General features: G+C 35.4%; 3 protein-coding genes and 1 pseudogene across 5 annotated transcripts; 3 read left to right on the top strand and 1 right to left on the bottom strand.

Moving 5' to 3' along the window:
- Nucleotides 1-3,385: 3,385 nt before the first annotated feature.
- LOC18602259 (berberine bridge enzyme-like 8) lies at nucleotides 3,386-6,663 on the top strand. 3 transcript variants are annotated; one of them, XM_088805680.1, is made up of 3 exons: nucleotides 3,386-5,072; nucleotides 5,942-6,031; nucleotides 6,138-6,663. In XM_088805680.1, the coding sequence occupies exons 1-3, from the start codon at nucleotides 3,577-3,579 to the stop codon at nucleotides 6,211-6,213; spliced, it is 1,662 nt and encodes a 553-aa protein (XP_088661806.1). In that variant the 5' UTR covers nucleotides 3,386-3,576; the 3' UTR covers nucleotides 6,214-6,663. The 3 variants fall into 3 exon arrangements, with proteins under 3 accessions (XP_088661806.1, XP_088661808.1, XP_088661807.1); XM_088805682.1 differs by adding an exon at nucleotides 5,325-5,419 and having other exon boundaries at nucleotides 3,387-5,072; nucleotides 5,942-6,663; XM_088805681.1 differs by adding an exon at nucleotides 5,322-5,419 and having other exon boundaries at nucleotides 3,387-5,072; nucleotides 5,942-6,663.
- Nucleotides 6,479-9,411, top strand: LOC18602258 (peroxidase RIP1-like; annotated as a pseudogene).
- An 81-nt stretch (nucleotides 9,412-9,492) lies between these two features.
- Nucleotides 9,493-13,966, top strand: LOC18602256 (aspartate aminotransferase, mitochondrial-like). Its single transcript, XM_088805187.1, has 10 exons — nucleotides 9,493-10,155; nucleotides 10,236-10,321; nucleotides 10,952-11,158; nucleotides 11,302-11,407; nucleotides 11,958-12,062; nucleotides 12,147-12,319; nucleotides 12,809-12,968; nucleotides 13,086-13,181; nucleotides 13,298-13,392; nucleotides 13,508-13,966. Exons 1-10 carry the CDS (start codon nucleotides 9,985-9,987, stop codon nucleotides 13,611-13,613), a joined length of 1,305 nt encoding a protein of 434 aa, XP_088661313.1. The 5' UTR covers nucleotides 9,493-9,984; the 3' UTR covers nucleotides 13,614-13,966.
- A 2,434-nt stretch (nucleotides 13,967-16,400) lies between these two features.
- LOC18602255 (uncharacterized) lies at nucleotides 16,401-17,395 on the bottom strand. Its single transcript, XM_007033517.3, has one exon. The coding sequence runs from the start codon at nucleotides 17,309-17,311 to the stop codon at nucleotides 16,751-16,753; it is 561 nt and encodes a 186-aa protein (XP_007033579.3). The 5' UTR covers nucleotides 17,312-17,395; the 3' UTR covers nucleotides 16,401-16,750.
- Between the last annotated feature and the right edge of the window lie 620 nt (nucleotides 17,396-18,015).

Genomic DNA, 18,015 nt, shown 5'->3' with positions numbered 1-18,015 from the left:
GCCCAAGGGGCATTAAATGTCCTGTGCAGGTTATTTCCTAAGTGTCAAAGTGACAATAATTAGAAAAGCAATAACATAGCCATAAGCCTGAACATCTGATCAGTTGATTGTGGGAGAAAGAGGTTAGGCATATTGAAACCGTTAGTTTCAGTTTTTTTTTTTAGGAATGATTTATTTATTTTATTTATTGTTTATTATTATTTGTATTTGAGATCGATGGGTATAGGTGTTTACAATCTTATGCTTGCAAAATGAAATTATCCACAGTATAAAGAACAAGTTTTATAATAAAAAAGGAGTGGTATGGAAGCTCAACTTCGAGAAAGCTTTTGATTGTGTCAACTAGGACTTTCTACTTATGGTTATGAAGTATATTGGTTTTGGGTCTAAATGGAGGTAGTAGATTCATGTATACATCTCCACAGTCAAGGTGTCAATCCTTGTTAACTGGTCAATCACACCAGAATTTTCAATAATGTGTGGCTTGACTCAAAATGACCCACTTTCTCTATTCCTCTTCATCATGGAAGTTGAGACCCTTCATCTTTTTTTACAAGGGCTGAGCAAATGCAATACTTTCATGGGATCACCCTAATGAGATTAAACCTCACGATCTCACATCTTCAGTTCGTTGATGACATAGTTATATTCTTGGAGCCAAGTACAAACAATGCTCTAAACATTAAACGCTTTTTGCGTTCCTTTGAGCTTCTCTCAAGCATCAATATCAACTATGGGAAATCCTATGTCTATCCAGTAGGAGTCGAGAACTCTGTTGCAAGCAATATGGTGAATATTATGTGTTACAATGTAGGTACTCTACCTTTCACCTATCTTGGGCGACCTCTCAAGGCAAACCCAAGAAACTTAGCAACATGGGAGCCAATTATTGCTAAATTCATATCACGGTTGGCTATCTAGGAAAGAAATTATCTTTCTTTTGAAGAAAGGTTAGCTCTTGTAAATTCGGTGCTTAATTCCCTTCGTTTTTATTACTTATCTATCTTTTAAGCTCCAAAAGGTGTTATTACAAAACTTGAGCAGATTCAACAAGCATTTCTATGGGGAAGAAGGATTGATAAAACAGCTAGTTGAATTCCAAACACATGGAAATAAGCCTTAAAATTGTTAGAACAATGAGGTGTTGGAATTCAAAGAGAACTTGTAAAATTGACTTAAAGGCGTGCTATAATAGTCACTATCTTTAAGTATCATTTTGCCTAAAGCACTTGGTATGCAAAAGGGAATGTCCAAATACCTTTGAAGATATACTGAAGTCAACGTCTAACTTCGTCTTGTAATTATGAGATTAGACCGCTAGATACGACTAAAAAGTCACAAAGTTGTCACGACTTTACAACTTGCCTTCTGCAACAAGTAGATTATAATGAATTTAGATATTTTAATAAATAGTATAAACTTAAAATAGTTATATGCCTTTGTCTAAATTTTTCAGTCATTTCATGTCTCAAACTGGTTGCTAACAAGTCTTTATATAAACTTGTAAGTGTCTCTTTGTTAAGAAAATAATCTTTTATTGAAATGCCTTTTTGTCTTTAGCCATGCACAACTTTTAATTTATAAAACATAACTTTTGTAATAGAAATATTTTTTCAATAATCACATAATCAAGTAATTATGGATACAATCTTTCATTTTGAAAGTACATCTACAAACGATGAGGATGTCATTCTCTCTTGTTAAATTCTAAAAAATATTGAGAACAATCCTAATACAATACACAACCTAAGTGAAGAGTTATTGAAGTAATCAGATTAGCCTAAAAGATATTTTCTTTATTTTTTTAATTAAACCACGCGATACTTGCTGGTGAATAGGACAAGAACTGGGGAACAAGTTTTCCTTCCTGCACGAAATGGACTGACACTATGTCCACATCGATCATTACCCTTAGTGATTCGTTGTACATTCCAAAATCTTTTTAAGGTGCGATGTCACATCAAGCAAATAAAATAGTACCAAATTAAACATTTACCGATTACTATTAAATTTTAATAGAAAGGAGGTTCCTCAATCATTAATTAGTTTTTATTTTAAAAAAATAAAAATATTTGAATTCAATTTTTAGAATACATAAAATATTATATTTATTAATTAATCCAAATACTCAAATGCTAGAATTTTGAAGTTTAATAAGCTAGCATAAGGGTAAAACTAATAATAATATGCTAGTATATAGATAAATACTCTGTTTGTTTTTGTTTTTGTCTTTTTTTATTTTCAGAACGATAGAAAATTTGAATTTAATGCATTTTATATTAAAATTTGAAAGTTTTTTATAATTTAAATATCTAATACTTTTTAATATGAAAAATAAAAAAATCATAAAAAATACATTTATAATGTAAAAAAGTAAAAATATTATGTATTTGAAAAAATTGATTTTATTTTGAGACATTTTGAAAAGATAAATAAAGAAAAAAAAAGACGAAAGTGTATTTATGAAGAGAGAAGAGTGTTTGAAAGTTAAAAGTGAATTTTGATTTTTCTTGTTTGTTTCTCTTTGTAAGACACTCGACAATCTAATCAAATGGAAAAATAATAATTTGGGTTCATAATCCCTTTGAATTGATTGATTCAATCACTCCCACCACAGCTTCCATGGAATCTTTGCCCACTCACACCTTTCTCCCTTGTCCTCCTATCACCTAAAAAATCTCCATTTCATTTGCCTCGTATCAGTGCTCAAACATAAAAAAACCAATCACACCTGATCACTTCCATGAATCAGTGCCTTATCCACCTTTTCAGTCAATCAGATCAATACAAAATCAAAAGGCATGCCAAGGATAAGCCATGCCATTTCAGCACATATTACAAAAAAAATTGAATTTTAATCATATTTTTTGAAGTGATATTTTTTTATAGTAAATTTTTTTAAAATATAATTATTTAAATTTTTAATTTTATTTTTTTCACATTTAGTAGTAATATAAAAAAATAAAATTTTTATTAATGTTTGTAATTTCTATCATTATATTTTATTTATAATATATCTAAAAATTTATATAATAAAATTAAATTTATAAAAATATTTTTAAAATTTTATTATCAAGTCAAATTTATTGTAATGACATACGATTCAGGTGTTACTCGCACATCGAGACCTCCAAATACATGATGGCGCAAGTTGCCCGGCCTTCGGTCCATTGTCTGTCCTTCCTGACCAAGCCCGTGTTCCCATCCAGTCCTTTGTTGTTTTTATGTGTTCTCTCATCATCAGACCAAGCCACCAACAATTCCCATCTTGAGAATTTTTTTTTTTCTAAACTCTCATCTTATTTTTTTTTTTTAATTTTTACATATTTTACTAAATGCTCCAATTCATTACTTGTTAATATAAGAATGTTACCTTTAGAATATTTTATATGTGAAGTAGTGAAGAATTCTTTAAAAATGTGGTTAAATGCCAAATATTTTTATGAGAATGCAATAAAATTTATCAAAGGCCGGTTATTGCTGAACCTGAACTCCTGATGATCTCCATCGAAACTGAAGAACGTAAACATTTTTCATATATATACTTGCTTAAACAATCACATTAACCAAGAGAATATGGGAATTTTAAGTCCAGTGGTTGTTGTTACAACCCTTTCTACCATTCTCCTATCTATTTTATGGAGGGCAACTTTAGATTTACCTCAGGAATCATTTCTTCAATGTCTCTTAGAGAATTCTCTCCGTTCCCATCCCATCTCTGCAGCAATCTACACTCCTCAGTCCTCCTCATATTCATCTGTTTTGGAATCTTACATTAGAAACCTTCGATTCAATGAGACCTCGACCCCAAAGCCATTCCTTATTCTCACTGCATCGCACGAATCCCATATCCAAGCTGCCGTCCTTTGTGCCAAAAAGCAAGATTTTCAGATGAAAATTCGGAGTGGAGGCCATGACTACGAGGGGTTATCTTATGTATCTAGTGTTCCATTCTTTATCCTAGACATGTTCAATCTTCGATCTGTCGATGTAGATATAGGAAATGAGACTGCTTGGGTTCAGACAGGAGCAACTCTTGGTGAAGTTTATTACAGAATTGCTGAGAGGAGCAATATTCATGGCTTCCCAGCTGGTGTTTGCCCCACAGTTGGTGTCGGCGGTCACTTAAGTGGAGCTGGCTATGGTAATATGATGAGAAAGTACGGCGTTTCTGCCGATAACATTATCGATGCACAGTTTATTGATGCTGATGGTAGACTTCATGACAGAAAATCTATGGGTGAAGATCTTTTTTGGGCCATCAGAGGAGGAGGAGGAGCGAGCTTCGGTGTCATTCTTGCATATAAAATTATGTTGGTTCGTGTTCCGCAAAAAGTCACTTCGTTTCAGGTTGAAAAAACACTGGAAGAAAATGCGACGGACTTTGTTGACCAATGGCAACATGTTGCAGATAAGCTGCCTGAAGAGCTCTTCATCAGACTTGCCTTGGATGTCGTAAATCGCAGTCAAAGTGGTGAAAAGACAGTAAGGGCTTCATTCATTTCCTTGTTTCTTGGAGATTCTGATACACTCCTTTCCATCATGAATGAGAGGTTTCCCAAGTTGGGTTTAAGTAAATCTGATTGCGTTGAGACTAGCTGGATTCGATCCGTCCTTTTTTGGGCCAACATACCCATCGAGACGAAGATCGATGTTTTGCTGGATCGAACTCCTCAAACATTGGTTTCCTTGAAGAGGAAATCAGATTATGTGAAAGAACCAATTCCCAAGGCTGGTTTGGAGGGGATTTGGAAGAGAATGATTGAACTGCAGGTGCCAAAAATGTTCTTTAATCCTTATGGTGGAAAGATGGCTGAAATTCCATCAACAAAAATTCCATTCCCCCACAGAGCAGGAAACCTATGGAAGATTCAGTATTTAGCAAATTGGAATGAATCGGGGATTGAAGCAGCAAATCATCACTTAGGTTTGACAAGGAAGCTTTACGATTACATGACTCCTTTCGTGTCCAAGAACCCAAGGGAAGCATATCTCAACTACAGAGATGTTGACTTGGGTACCAGCTACAATGGAAAGCCTGTCTACTCGGAGGGAAGAGTTTATGGGATCAGGTATTTTAAGGGTAATTTCGAGAGGTTGGTGCAGATTAAGAGTAAGGTTGATCCTAGTAATTTCTTTAGAAATGAACAGAGCATCCCTGTTCTTCCACATCAAGAGAATAGGGATGATCAATGATAACAGATACTAACTTTTTTATTAGCAATTACTATAATCTCTTAATTCTCTGTTGAAATATAGTATGTACAACTTGTCATGAAGCAAAAATCTAGGTAAGATATATAATGCATTGCTTATTTCAGCAGCCAAAGTCTGCTGCTTCTGGCTGCTTTGCTGATTCTGGCTCCTGGAGCTGCTTGACTGCTAAGGCTTTTGATTAGCCGGATTTTGTGAAGCCGCTGTAAGATTCTTCGAACTTGTTTCTGATCTTGGACTTGGATGACCAAGGATTTATATGTCCTGCTTTTTGTTTTTGGAACTTTTTTGTTCTGGTATTTCAGGCTTTGCCTTTGGGGCTGTGAAGTTTAGGTTCCTTAGGAGTGATAAGCTCATAAGCAGATCTTTTGTTGTTTATGTACAGCTTTTCTCGTTTCCAAAGCTGTTCTTATGCCAAGGGGAGTCTTTCACCAAATAGGTTTAAGACTTGTACTGGCATTCATGCTTTGGCGCTTTCAATAAAACTCACTTTTCAAAAAAAAAATGTTTATTTGAGTGTAAAGAGTCCTTGGGAGTCTCTTTGTTGAGTGTTCTATGTTGATGGTGACTTGCGGGAGACAACAGGACTCACTTTGTTGTCTCATTCTTTGGTTGTAAGAGAATTTCTGGCTCTTCACTGTTTTGGACTCTCTTGGTTCTTCTTCTTATGTCTCTTGGACTATAGGTGCTCAGCAGCTTAGCTGGGATTCGTTTTCTGCTTTGCCAGGTCCAGCTGTTGTTTTGCCTGGCTTCTTGTATGTGCTTCCTGCTTTCTTTTCTCCACTCGCAAACGGACGGAACAAAGTTGGCTCCGCTGGTTTGCTTCTCTTCTTTGATCAATGCCTGGAAGTCTTGAAACATTTTCGTGTAGCTGTATGTTCTGAGATGTCCCTTCTTTGTGATGTCCCTGTTTTGATTGCTAGTGTTGAAGTGCGACAATGTTTTATGTTCCACTTGTGTGCTGCTGGGGATTCTCAGTCTCTTGTGCTCACCGCCTAGTTTCCAAGTCGGCGGTGTGTGCTGAAGGTTAAGGTTGTGATGATCCTTTGTGCCTGGTGTTGTTGGAGTGTCTTGCTTTCTTCTTCTGTCTCTGCTGGATTGGTGTGAAGCTCTCCATATTTGAGGAGGCATGTGACTGCAGCTCTTTGAGGTGCTGGCTTGACATCCTTGATTCCTTAGGTGTCTCTTGGGGTGCTTCTTCTTTTGCTGGTCCGAGCTGTTCTTTTTGACGCTTGTAGTTTGTGTTTATGTGGTACAGCTATCTATGTGCGGGCTGCCTTTCTTTGGCTGTAGAGCAGAGCTAATTGCTCCTCTATGTGTAGATTTGTGTCTTGACGTTTTGTCCTGGGAAGCTACTTGTCTATATATTGAGTAGCAGGCCCCTTGCGAAAATGTACAGTTTTAGTTTTCCCCACCAACCTTTATGCCACGAGAGTCTTTTGCAAACAAGCATAAGAGTTGAAATGACACGTTGGTGTTGAGATTAAAAAAAAATACACCTTTCAAAAAAAAAGCTTAATATTCTTTTCTAGAAACAAAGCAAATGAAAATGATTGGTTGTATGAGATTCTTATTACTATGTTCCTACCTTATATACTCCTTTTTTAGAAGAAAGAAAAAATAGGCATAAAATAGAGTTTAAAATGATGCGGGACCAAAAGCTCTGCTTGCAAAAAAATTTTCAAAAATTAATAATATATTCTTATTAGCCCATTTTTTTTTTATTTTTTATGATTTGATTCTTTACCTAAATTCTCAATAACCTATGGGTGTCCATAAGTAGCTGAAAAAATAGAACAGGTTGCTTGTTAAGGAATAGCTAATCACATCTCATAAATAAAAGAAGAGATTTGTTTAAGTTCAAATATATATGTGATATCAACCGTAAATTGAAAATGGAATCAACGTGATATATATGTGTGGACAATCCAAATAACTCATCAGCTTAGGCATTTAAGTTCAACTAGTCTTTAAGCCCTTTGCTATGCCTTTCATGAGTTCAAAGTTTGGTTTATCTCTCAAAAAATATTAAAATTTATGTATATTTATTTTTCAATCATTTATAAAATTTTAAATTTATGTATTTATGAAATTCATATATAATTAACTTAAAATGTGTAAAATCAATACTATGTCAATGTATTGAAACTCATAAGAGAAATGAATAAGAAAACATAATAATCAAAAGTGACTTAAAAAGTAACTCGAAGAAGGTATCGAGTCATTGGATCAATGGTTCAACTATTGAATTAATAGTTGAATCACATATATATTTAATTTTTAAATAAAATATAATATGTAGTTATATAATTAATTTTTCTTACGCTTGACGTATGTTATGAACTCTCATTTCTTCTTTGAGGCCAAGGCTCAAACACAGCTATCATCATATGGACGACTCTGATTTAATATAATTTTTTAACCATTGGACAAAACCGGTTCAAACGTCTAGGTCAATATCGGGTTAATATAAAACCGAGAAAAATTCACGAATTAATTTGTTCATATATTTTGTTGATAAGCGTAAAATCACCGTGAATAGGGTTTTTTTCTTTTTTTTGTGATAGTGTTCATATGTAATTCAATTTTAATTTCTAATTTAAATTAAATAATTTTCTTTGATTTCATTTTATTAATGTTTTTATTTTTATTTGTTTGGTAAATTTAAAATAAAAAAGTAAATAAAAATAAAAAAATGAATTCAAAATAAAAACAAATAATCAAAAATTAAAAATAAAAACAAAAGGAAATTTTTAAAAAAATTTATAATTCATGAAAAGCGAGTAAGCCCATATTTAATTTTTCTTCTGATGTGTACCGTTAACTTTGAGAGCTCATTCTTAACATTTTTATGTGAGGATTGAAATACAAATTTCAACCTTTTGCTGCCTGCCATTATACTCGTTTCGTATGTTTTTGAAAAAAGTTTACAGAGTTTAACGTCATTTATAATTTTAGCATCCCAGTGTCTCTCAAACTGCAAAAAGAGGTGAATGTTCCTCGTTGCATGCATTTCTAATAAAACTTGCCACGGTTGCAGCTAGGAGGCCCGTCATGGAAGGTTCGTTTGGGTAGGAGAGATTCGACCACAGCTAGCAGGGCCTTAGCAGACAGTGTACTTCCATCTGCATCCATGGGCCTCCCTGCATTGATCAACAACTTCAAGAATCAGGGCTTGAACCACAGAGATCTTGTAGCTCTCTCTGGTGGCCACACCATTGGGCTGTTACGATGTTCTATCTTTAGGAACAGAATTTACAATGCCACAAATATTGACCCTACCTTTGCTAAAGAGCGTAGAGCAACTTGCCACGTGTCGGAGGCAACACTAACCTCGCTCCCTTTGACCCAACGCCTGCACACTTCAAAAACTTGGTGAAGAAGAGGGGACTGCTCACCTCAGATTAGGCAGTTTTCAACGGTGGCTCAACTGATAAACTTGTAAAGTTTTACAGCTTGAACCCCGATGCTTTCTGGGATGATTTTGCTAAGTCTATGATTAAGACGGGGAACATTAAGCCCTTAACCGGAAAGCAAGGACAAATTCGTGTCAACTGCAGGAAGGTAAACTGATGAAGCTGCTGTGCTCTGTTGCTCTCCAACTCCAATTTCTCATCAATATTTTTTTCTTAAATTAAGCATTGGTAATCATTGTATTTGTTGTTGAATAAGAGGTCTTAACTCTTGTATGGACCTTAAAAGAATTGTTTGATTCGTTGTATCCAGTTCACAATTGTTCAGTTCAAGTGTAGAAAAAACTCTTGATTTTATTTATTGTGTCTCCTTATATAATCTCGCTATTATTAATATTAGAGGTAAGCTGAAGATGATTAGTTGGTTCGGCATAACTAAATAATATTATAGTTTTATTTGCCGAAATTAGTTTAATTCAAATTATTTCGATCGTGGCTGATCATGTTTATATTTCCCCAAAAAAGAAAAGCTAAAGAGTGTAGATGAGTTTCTGCTTTTTGCTCTCTCTTATCCACAATTCTTTTTCCCTGGACATTAGATACAATTAAAGCATGATTTCCAGAGTTAGAGAATGCCAAAGTCCTGCATCAATGGCGTCATCGTGAGGCCTACTTAGTATACGGTATGCATTAGTTTTATGTGCATGTTCATGTTCAGCCCTGTTTACATTACTATGATAAATACATGAGCTATGGCAGAAGAAGAAATCAGTACTTAAGACAAGACAATATATAAAATTGTAATTTAAATTGTAATTTAATAAAATTTAAATTACAGAATATAAAATTGTGATCTTCGAACCAAGTTAATTAATCAAAGTACTTGTAAGTAATTGATGAAGAGTCCATCAGCCTCACAGGACATTTCACAGCAGCCGACAGCCCATTTGGAGGCTGTGATCTCAAATTTCAAGTGGGCTCCTAGGGTATCAACAGCACAATTAAAATATGTTATTTTTCTTTTGACTCTTTTTCCTCGAGAAATTAGGAAAACAAAGAAGTCTTAGTGGCGGTCAAAAGGAAGAGTCAGACTCGCACCTGTTTAAGCAATTCTGTTGGCCACAGCGGGAGAAAGGAAACACTAAAAGAGAAAACCAACGAACAAAACAGAAAGCCCACTGAAAAAACAGAGACAAATGCTCCCCTCTTTTTTAACAAAACATAAAACCATGGAAGAGGAAGAACACCGTTGTTTTTCTTTCTTTCAAAAAGTCCATCATCTTCGTATATTTAAAGCCAACTCGGAGTTACCTGAACACAACAAAACCAAAGCAGCGGCAGCTTTTCGCAATTCTTGATGATGATTATGTGGAGATATCTGAGAAGAGGAATGTCAACTTCCACCAGGGTCAGGGCCCTTCGGCGGTCATGGTGGGACCATGTCACTCCAGCTCCTAAGGACCCCATCAATGCTGTCACCGAGGCTTTTCTTGCTGACCCTTGTCCTTACAAGATTAATCTTGGAGTGGTAATTCTTGTTCTTGTCCTCCTTTTGACATTATAGAAAGATTTAGTAGGAGTAATAAGAAAAACTCTGGGAGTTTTCAGGGAGCATACAGGGATGATGATGGGAAACCCGTAGTGCTTCAATGCGTTAGAGAAGCGGAAGGCAAGATTGCGGCTACCAATTTCTTGTGAGTTTCATTTTCATCATGTTTCTTAGTTTGTTTTCTTTTTTTTTTTTCTTTTCCCAATATTTGATTTAATTCCATTAGAACTTAAATGTAAAAGGTTACTCTGCCTTATCATCTTAAATCTTGAAATAAAATAATTAATTCTTTTTACTCATTCATTTAATTCGCATATGTTAGAGACTTAAATAAAATTTTAGTTCTTTCCTATCAGATATAGTCATGTAGGTGCTCATTTTTTATTGGTATCTCTATAATAAATTGAAATGGTGCCAAATTTTGCTGAATGCCCTTGACTTCAGTATCTGATGCATCTGTTCGAAGCTGCATTAGCAATGAGATTTTGATATAGTAACTTTTTTTCCTTTTGTACATTTCGGATTGAGCTCATTAAGTGTTTGAAAATTCCAGTTCTTTTGTTAGAAAATATCCTGAATTTCTTGACCTTCGGTTTCAAAGCCTATATTGACAGTAAAAGGCTTCCTACCCTTTCTTGAACTGTTCTTGCTAATTTATTGTTGGTAAACTTGCTCTTCATCCTAAATTTGTTTAAATTCTTTTCTTACCATTTGGCAGAAAAGTATGAGTTCATTGTCTTTATACGTCTTCTAATCTTCTGAGATGTATTTGCAGGGAGTCAACATGTGCTGCAATTAGCTCAAAATTGGTTGAGGAGAGTGCAAAATTGGTTTATGGAGAGGATTCGGATGTTATAAAAGAAGGGAGGTTTGCCGGAGTTCAGGCTCTCTCTGGAACTGGTGCATGTCGTTTATTTGCTGAGTTCCAAAGACGATTCTACCCTGATTCAAGGATATATATGCCTGATCCCACTTGGTCCAAGTAAGTTATCTTATTATTTCTCATTTCTCATGGTTTATTACAAACAGAATTATGCAAAAGTTATTTGTGGTTTAAGTCCCTTTGCTTCCCATGGTTCTCCCCCTGTACCTGTGGTTAAACCATACTTTACTCCCATTCTGCAGTCACCACAACATTTGGAGAGATGCTCAAGTTCCAATAAGAACCTTTCACTACTACCATCCTGATTCCAAGGGTTTAAACTTTGTGGCACTCATGGATGATGTTAAGGTATAATGATCCACCTCCTTCCCCATCCCCAAATGGACTCCAGGGCAATTATAATATATTTTCCGCAAAAATATGCCAAATACATTGATAAAACCATCAATCAGTCACACATTGGCATGTTTCTCACCTATGTATGATTCCAGCAAACTCAGAGACGAACCTTTTCCAGTCAAGTATAAAAGGGCTACCCTGAGAAATTTTTTTCTTTTCCTATGAATTTCTCCAGAGCATTGCAAGTGACTTGCTGACCTACATATATACATATTCAAAACATATTCACATGCAATGAAGAAGTTAAGACTATGTTAAATGCTTAATGCATGTCTAAATGGACATGAAGTTAAATATTTTAGTTTCACCAGACCTGGAACAAAGTTACTAGATGTGCATACACGTTTTCATTTTTGCTGCCACAAGCTTGGATTCTATGCAACACTACAATATTGCATACTTGGATGCTAGATCTGTGAAATACTGTTAAATGTCTCAACCATGACCTGAAATCAATTATTGACTGCTTTTATTTTACTTTATTTGATGGTTCTTGTAGAATGCACCCAATGGTTCTTTCTTCTTACTTCATCCTTGTGCCCATAACCCTACCGGGGTTGACCCTAGTGATGAGCAGTGGCAAGAAATCTCATCTCTGTTCAAGGTAATGGCGACAGTTATATTACTTTGAAATATTTTTCTCTTATATCATTACTGCTTTTATAATTTTTCCTTGACTCATTTTTAGGTAAAGAACCATTTTCCCTTCTTTGACATGGCTTATCAAGGTTTTGCAAGTGGAGATCTAGAGAGGGATGCCAGAGCAATTAGAATTTTCCTTGACGATGGCCATCTAATAGGTTGTGCCCAATCTTTTGCAAAGAACATGGCATTGTATGGGCACCGAGTGGGTTGTCTCAGGTCAACAAATGTTCTTCATTTTTGTTTATAGTTGGATGTATATAATTTTACTTCTTAAACTTCATACACAGCATGTGCTTGTCTTTCTCTATCTGTGTTTTAATACTCTGAGTACCATTGGCTTCAAATGTGCTTTGTTTCCATATAGAGACCACTCATTACAGTCCAAAGATCATCATGCTGAGATTCAATTGATTAGAAATTAGGGCTCACTACTGATATGTATTCATCCTAGTCAATCTTGAGACTGTAGATTCTGATTTGCTGGTGCTTATAAGCATGTATGAGTATACTACTATTAATCAAGAGAAGCTGTAACATGTCTGCTAATTAATAAATAAAGAAGGCAGTTGATGCTTATTCTAACCAAATATATCAATGGTAATGAATTGTACATTACAAGGGCTTAAGTTTTCAACAATGATTTTGTATTCTCTTGTGTCCTTTTTGTTCTTCAGTGATCTTACCTGCAATTATTGATTGTTTCAGTCTTCTCTGTGATGACAAAATCCAAGCAGTTGCGATCAAGAGCCAGCTTCAGCAGATTGCTAGCACAATATATGGCAGTCCACCTATTCATGGAATGCTAGCAGTCTCCAAAATCTTGAGTGATCCAGACATTAAAGCCATTTGGCTCAAAGAGGTGAAGGTATATTTTTCAAGTTTCTCTTTCCTGTTCCACTCTCTCTTTACTTCAATTTTCATTATTACATGTATTAGGACAATTGGTCTGATGCACCTTTTAATCATATCTACATGTTATAAGGACATGGCAACTCGTGTTCAAAGAATGAGAGCTACTCTAAAGGAAGCTCTTGAGAAATTAGGTTCTCCCCTCAATTGGCAACCCATAACTAACCAGGTCAGTAATGGAATTAGATGTTTCCTTGGTGCTGTTTCAAGTGTAGACAAAAATGTATTTCAACAGTTAGTCACATGTATTTTGCATTTGAAGTCATCAAATATTCAAAATTGCAGGTTGGAATGTTTTGTTTTTCGGGCTTAACTCCTGATGAGGTGGATCGGCTTGCGAAGGAATTTCATGTATACATGACATATGATGGGCGCATAAGGTATAGTTATCATGTCATCATTGGTTTAATTCTTGAAGATTTAGAGCATGTAACAGTAGCCAGATATGGTAGTAATACGACCTGATCCAAACTTTATTCATATGGCAAATGGCAGCATGGCCGGAGTGACTACAAAGAATGTTGATTATTTAGCAAGTGCTATTCATGAAGTCACTGCATTTGATCAGGATGGCAAGATATTACATACAGTCTGCGCATAGAAGGTTAATACTGACAAGATATATGGTTAGCAGAATCTGAATCCTGCTATTTTTGTGTATATTTTTTATCGCATCATGGTTGTCTCCAAGAGTTTAGGTTAGTTTCTTATACTTTGAAGTTTCTCTTGGACAAACCAGGATAGGATAAGTCTCTGTCGAAGTCTATTTGAGCAGATTGATGTGTAAATTTACACTTTCGTCTGAAGGTTGATGCCAACAAAAGTCTTAAACAAAAAGATTTGAGACTATGGATGGCATACTAGCGCTGATGCTAAAACTGCCTTTCAAACAAAAAATACTGACAGCTGCTTAACTTCCCTTGATAATAAAACTAATTTCCTTGCATTAAATAATCTCCAGAAGTGTTAGGGAAACGAATTTATAGCATATGATGTGGGAAATTGGAACTTTATAGCATATGAATACCAGTAATATGAATGTTATTTTCATTATTTTTCATATAAATATAAACTTTTTCCAAGTGCAACGCACGGTTTACGCTCTAGTATATGTTGAAAGTTTTATTACATCTTATTTAATTATAAGAGGAGATGCTATTTACCCTAAAGGAAATGCTATTTACCCTAAAGGAAATGCAATAAACTCCTAAAATATGCACATTGCTAAAATTGGAGCCATTGGTAGTGAAACACCAAGGAATTAAATCGTCATACTTAAGTTGTTAATCAAAAGATTGAGAAACAATTTAGTAACGAATTTGTCGAACTTGTTTCTTCTCCTTTGCCTTATCTATGTACTCTAAATACTATTGTTTGCTTTGAAAGCATGAGGCATTCATGATTCAAAACAATATAATCACGATACTAAAAATGCTTTCACCTAAAGTTTCGAACTATCAGTCTTGAACATAAGAGAGGTTTTAGTTTGAGAATAAGTTTTAATCCTCCACCTTGAATACCAAATTCCCTTTTAGCCTTCTCAAGAAAAACAAAATAGAAAAAATGATCAGAGGTTGCTGTTTGTACTACGCCACGCTAGCTCTGCGAGCTTTGTAGCAGCCTTGAATCGATGAAAGTTCCAATATTGATGATATTAGCTGCTTCTGAAGATAGCTAGGTACACTGTTGAACTTGATTAGAAAAGGCCATATAGCCAGTACAAAAATGGATTCTAGGTATAGCAGCCGAACAAGCAGAAATTTCTGTGTAAAATATCCGACACAGATAATGGCCCACCCTCAGATGGAAACATCAGCCGTGGACAAGCCCGGGTCACTAGCTGCTAAACTGCCGACAACTTGGCGTAAAGAATAAGTGTTGGTTGTTCTGGGCTCCGTTTATTTACTTTGTCTTTTGTTAGCTTTGAATGAAAGGCCTAGGAATGAGATATCTTTAAGTACATTTTTCTTTGTTCTCATCTTCTTTGGATAGTCTTTTGTGTTTGCTGACTTCTTTAGATACAGTCACAAAAGGAAGCCCCTACTCTTTCCACAAAGATTATCAATGTAATGGACACACTTTAATTTGCCATACCATATTGTCTTACATCTTATTCAAGTCTAATTGTCTTACAATGAAAAGAGGCTCTCTCTATCGACTTCAATATATGAGCTTTTAGTCTATAAAGAGTTGATAATATATATATATATATAGGCAAACCATCCTTATCCTTAAAACATTCTTTGCTTAAGTTCATTGTGGCTCTTTCCTTAGCTTGGCAGGTTACGGTTGTTTTCTAGTGGACGTAAAAGCTAGGTTTCCCCAATCTATTTTGGACCTAATATTGTTTTAGGCAAGTGTGAAATGAAAGAAGGGAATGCAACGGATGGTGATTGACTGTTTATACACATAAGAAATGTGCATATATGGATGAAAAGGTTGAAGTTGGTGGAAAAATTTATGTGCCTACAGACTAAGTAGAAACGAACATGAGGATTCCTCCTTTCCAAATGCGACAAAATTTCTACACTCTAGTAGAAGGCAGTGCCGAAAGATTCCAAAAAGAGCAGAAACCCAAATTAAATATCAAGATAGGAACCTGTATCCATCTTTCCTCTATGTAATAAATAGTCATACAAGGAGAGAGAGAGAGAGGAGGAGAGATCTGCGCAATCAACCACCCATTGCATCACCAAGATTATGTTCTTTTCAAACGCAAGTAAACTCTGTAACAAAATCTTTAGTATCCTTTCAAGGAGTGCTATTTCTCATTGATAATGCTTGGGGGTGTAGGTAAATGTAGGGTACGGCACTAATACATCCAAAGAAAAGTGAGATAAAAACTGTCAAAACCCATTGTTGAATAGAAAGTAAGAGCTAAGGCTCCAATATTCCTTTGTCTAGTAGTAAGCTGCCCTTAAGCATATATGCATGGATCAATTAATACAGCCAAACCCTATGCTTTAAACAAAGACTGTTTATCTTCATATTTACCAATTAATGATTCTTTCGTTGAAACTTCAAGCAGCTCAGCCAAGCAAGTTTTACTCCTGCAAGTAAAATTCTCTCTCCTTCACAATCATGAATTCAATCCATGCTTACTCACAAAGTGATTCTGACTGATCGGGGAAGAAAGCTAGAGAGACAACCTAGCTATCGGAAAATGCAGTTGTTGACCAACATAATTATGTAACGAGGGTAATGATGATTATGAGGGTAACTGGAGCTCTCTCTCTGCTCCATAAACATAATGAGGCTACTTATGATCATGAAAGGAGTTTAGTGGGAGTGTTTTCCTTGAAACGGGACTTACTAAATTAGATTTCATAAGTTTCTATTTTTGCCAAATTTAGCCACAGGTACATCTTTGGGCTGATTACTCTTTACATGCAGATAGTAATTGTAGTAGTATTATTAACAAAAGAGGGAAAAGAAGTATTTAACAGGAGAAGAGAGAGAGAGGAAAAAAAAGAATTAACTGGTGAAGAAGCTAGGTGGTGATTACAGAAAGATACATCTGAGAAAAACCCAACTGTCTTTTTTTTTTTTCCTGGAAAACTACATGATTTGCTACCATAGCATTCAACAGTTTTGGGCGTTTTGGCAGCTTAAGCACTGTAGAAGAACTAAGATACCTAGATATGATTACAAAGTAAATCAACACGAACGTGAGAGAGATTCTCATTCAGAAAATCTATATCTTGGCTAGATCCGTGGCCAAAAGCTGATAACAAGGCTTTACGTTCTCCAGCCGTAGCATCCACGAAGCTTATCAATACTCCCCCTTCCAATGGCAAAACACAGAGTTGAAGTTGGTGATCCAATGGCTGCTGCTTCTTCACCATCTCCTCTCGAGTCAAACGATGAATCCGGGGTTGAAAATCGATTCCTACTCTGATAAGACATAGACGAAGACGACAACGAGAACCACGAAGATGATAAAGATGATGAAGAAGGTGATGAAGTGACAGCGATTTTCTTCAAACTGATCATCTTCAGAAACAATGCGTGCATGAGACTAGATCTTGAGTGCTTCTTGATGGGTTTAGAGCAGGACTTGGAGTAATAAGACGGAGGAGGAGTGAGAGGAGGAAGAGATGCATCGGAGAATGTATATTTTGGGGTACCAGGCTGAGATTCCCACATGAAGGGGACAGCACCAGAGACTCCACCATAGTAGACCCTGAAAGAAGGATTGGCCACGGAGTTTTCCTTGGATAAAAGCCTGGAAAAGAACTTGTCATCCCGCTTAATTTGGAGAGTACTCTTCTGGGGATGATCAGGGCTTGTGCTAAACATCTTTGGATGAGTGTTTATGGTGTTTTGGGTTTCAGTGAGTGAGGAGATGGAGAGAGAGAATCCCAGAGGAAATTATAAGCTTTAGGCTTTATGCTAGCTCTGTATACTTTTGAGGTTTATATTATAAGAGCAGGACCAGCAGTACTGATCAAAGTCATATTATTATATTTACTGCTACACATGCAATGCCATTGATTTTTTATTTAAAGATTTGTGTCAAAAGTGGCATCCCTCCCTTACCAAAGCTTTTAATGACTTAATATACTTTCTCCATTTTGATGTCACCATCTTTTACTACTTCACCTGCCTAGGCCTATCTTTTAACTCTACTTGGCCGGGCATAATCCAGAATGTTTTATCACCCAGGCTTTTAATAATGGTTTAAATGTGACTGCACAATATTAAATAACTTGTGTAAACCTGTAGAATCTCAGAATTGGAGATAGTAGTCTAACGCAAATTTTTGGGTTTTAAAGTATGAAATAAGTATCGTATGCACATGTAATTTTATACCAAAAATCGAAAAAACCGTGAACTCTTATGATGAGGTATTTTGTCTAAAATAAATTGAAAACGTTAAGAAAAAGTCAATTAAATATCAAACAACACTTAATTGAGAATAATGTTGATTTTCTTTTAACGAAGAAGCGGCCCTTTAATATTAAGACTTATTGTATTAAAATGTTAAAACTTTATCATAGAAA

The sequence above is a fragment of the Theobroma cacao genome, chromosome 4 (genome assembly GCF_053813885.1).
Source record: "Theobroma cacao isolate CCN51 chromosome 4, ASM5381388v1, whole genome shotgun sequence".
Classification (NCBI taxonomy): Eukaryota; Viridiplantae; Streptophyta; class Magnoliopsida; order Malvales; family Malvaceae; genus Theobroma; species Theobroma cacao.
This window is presented reverse-complemented; position numbering and strand designations above follow the sequence as displayed.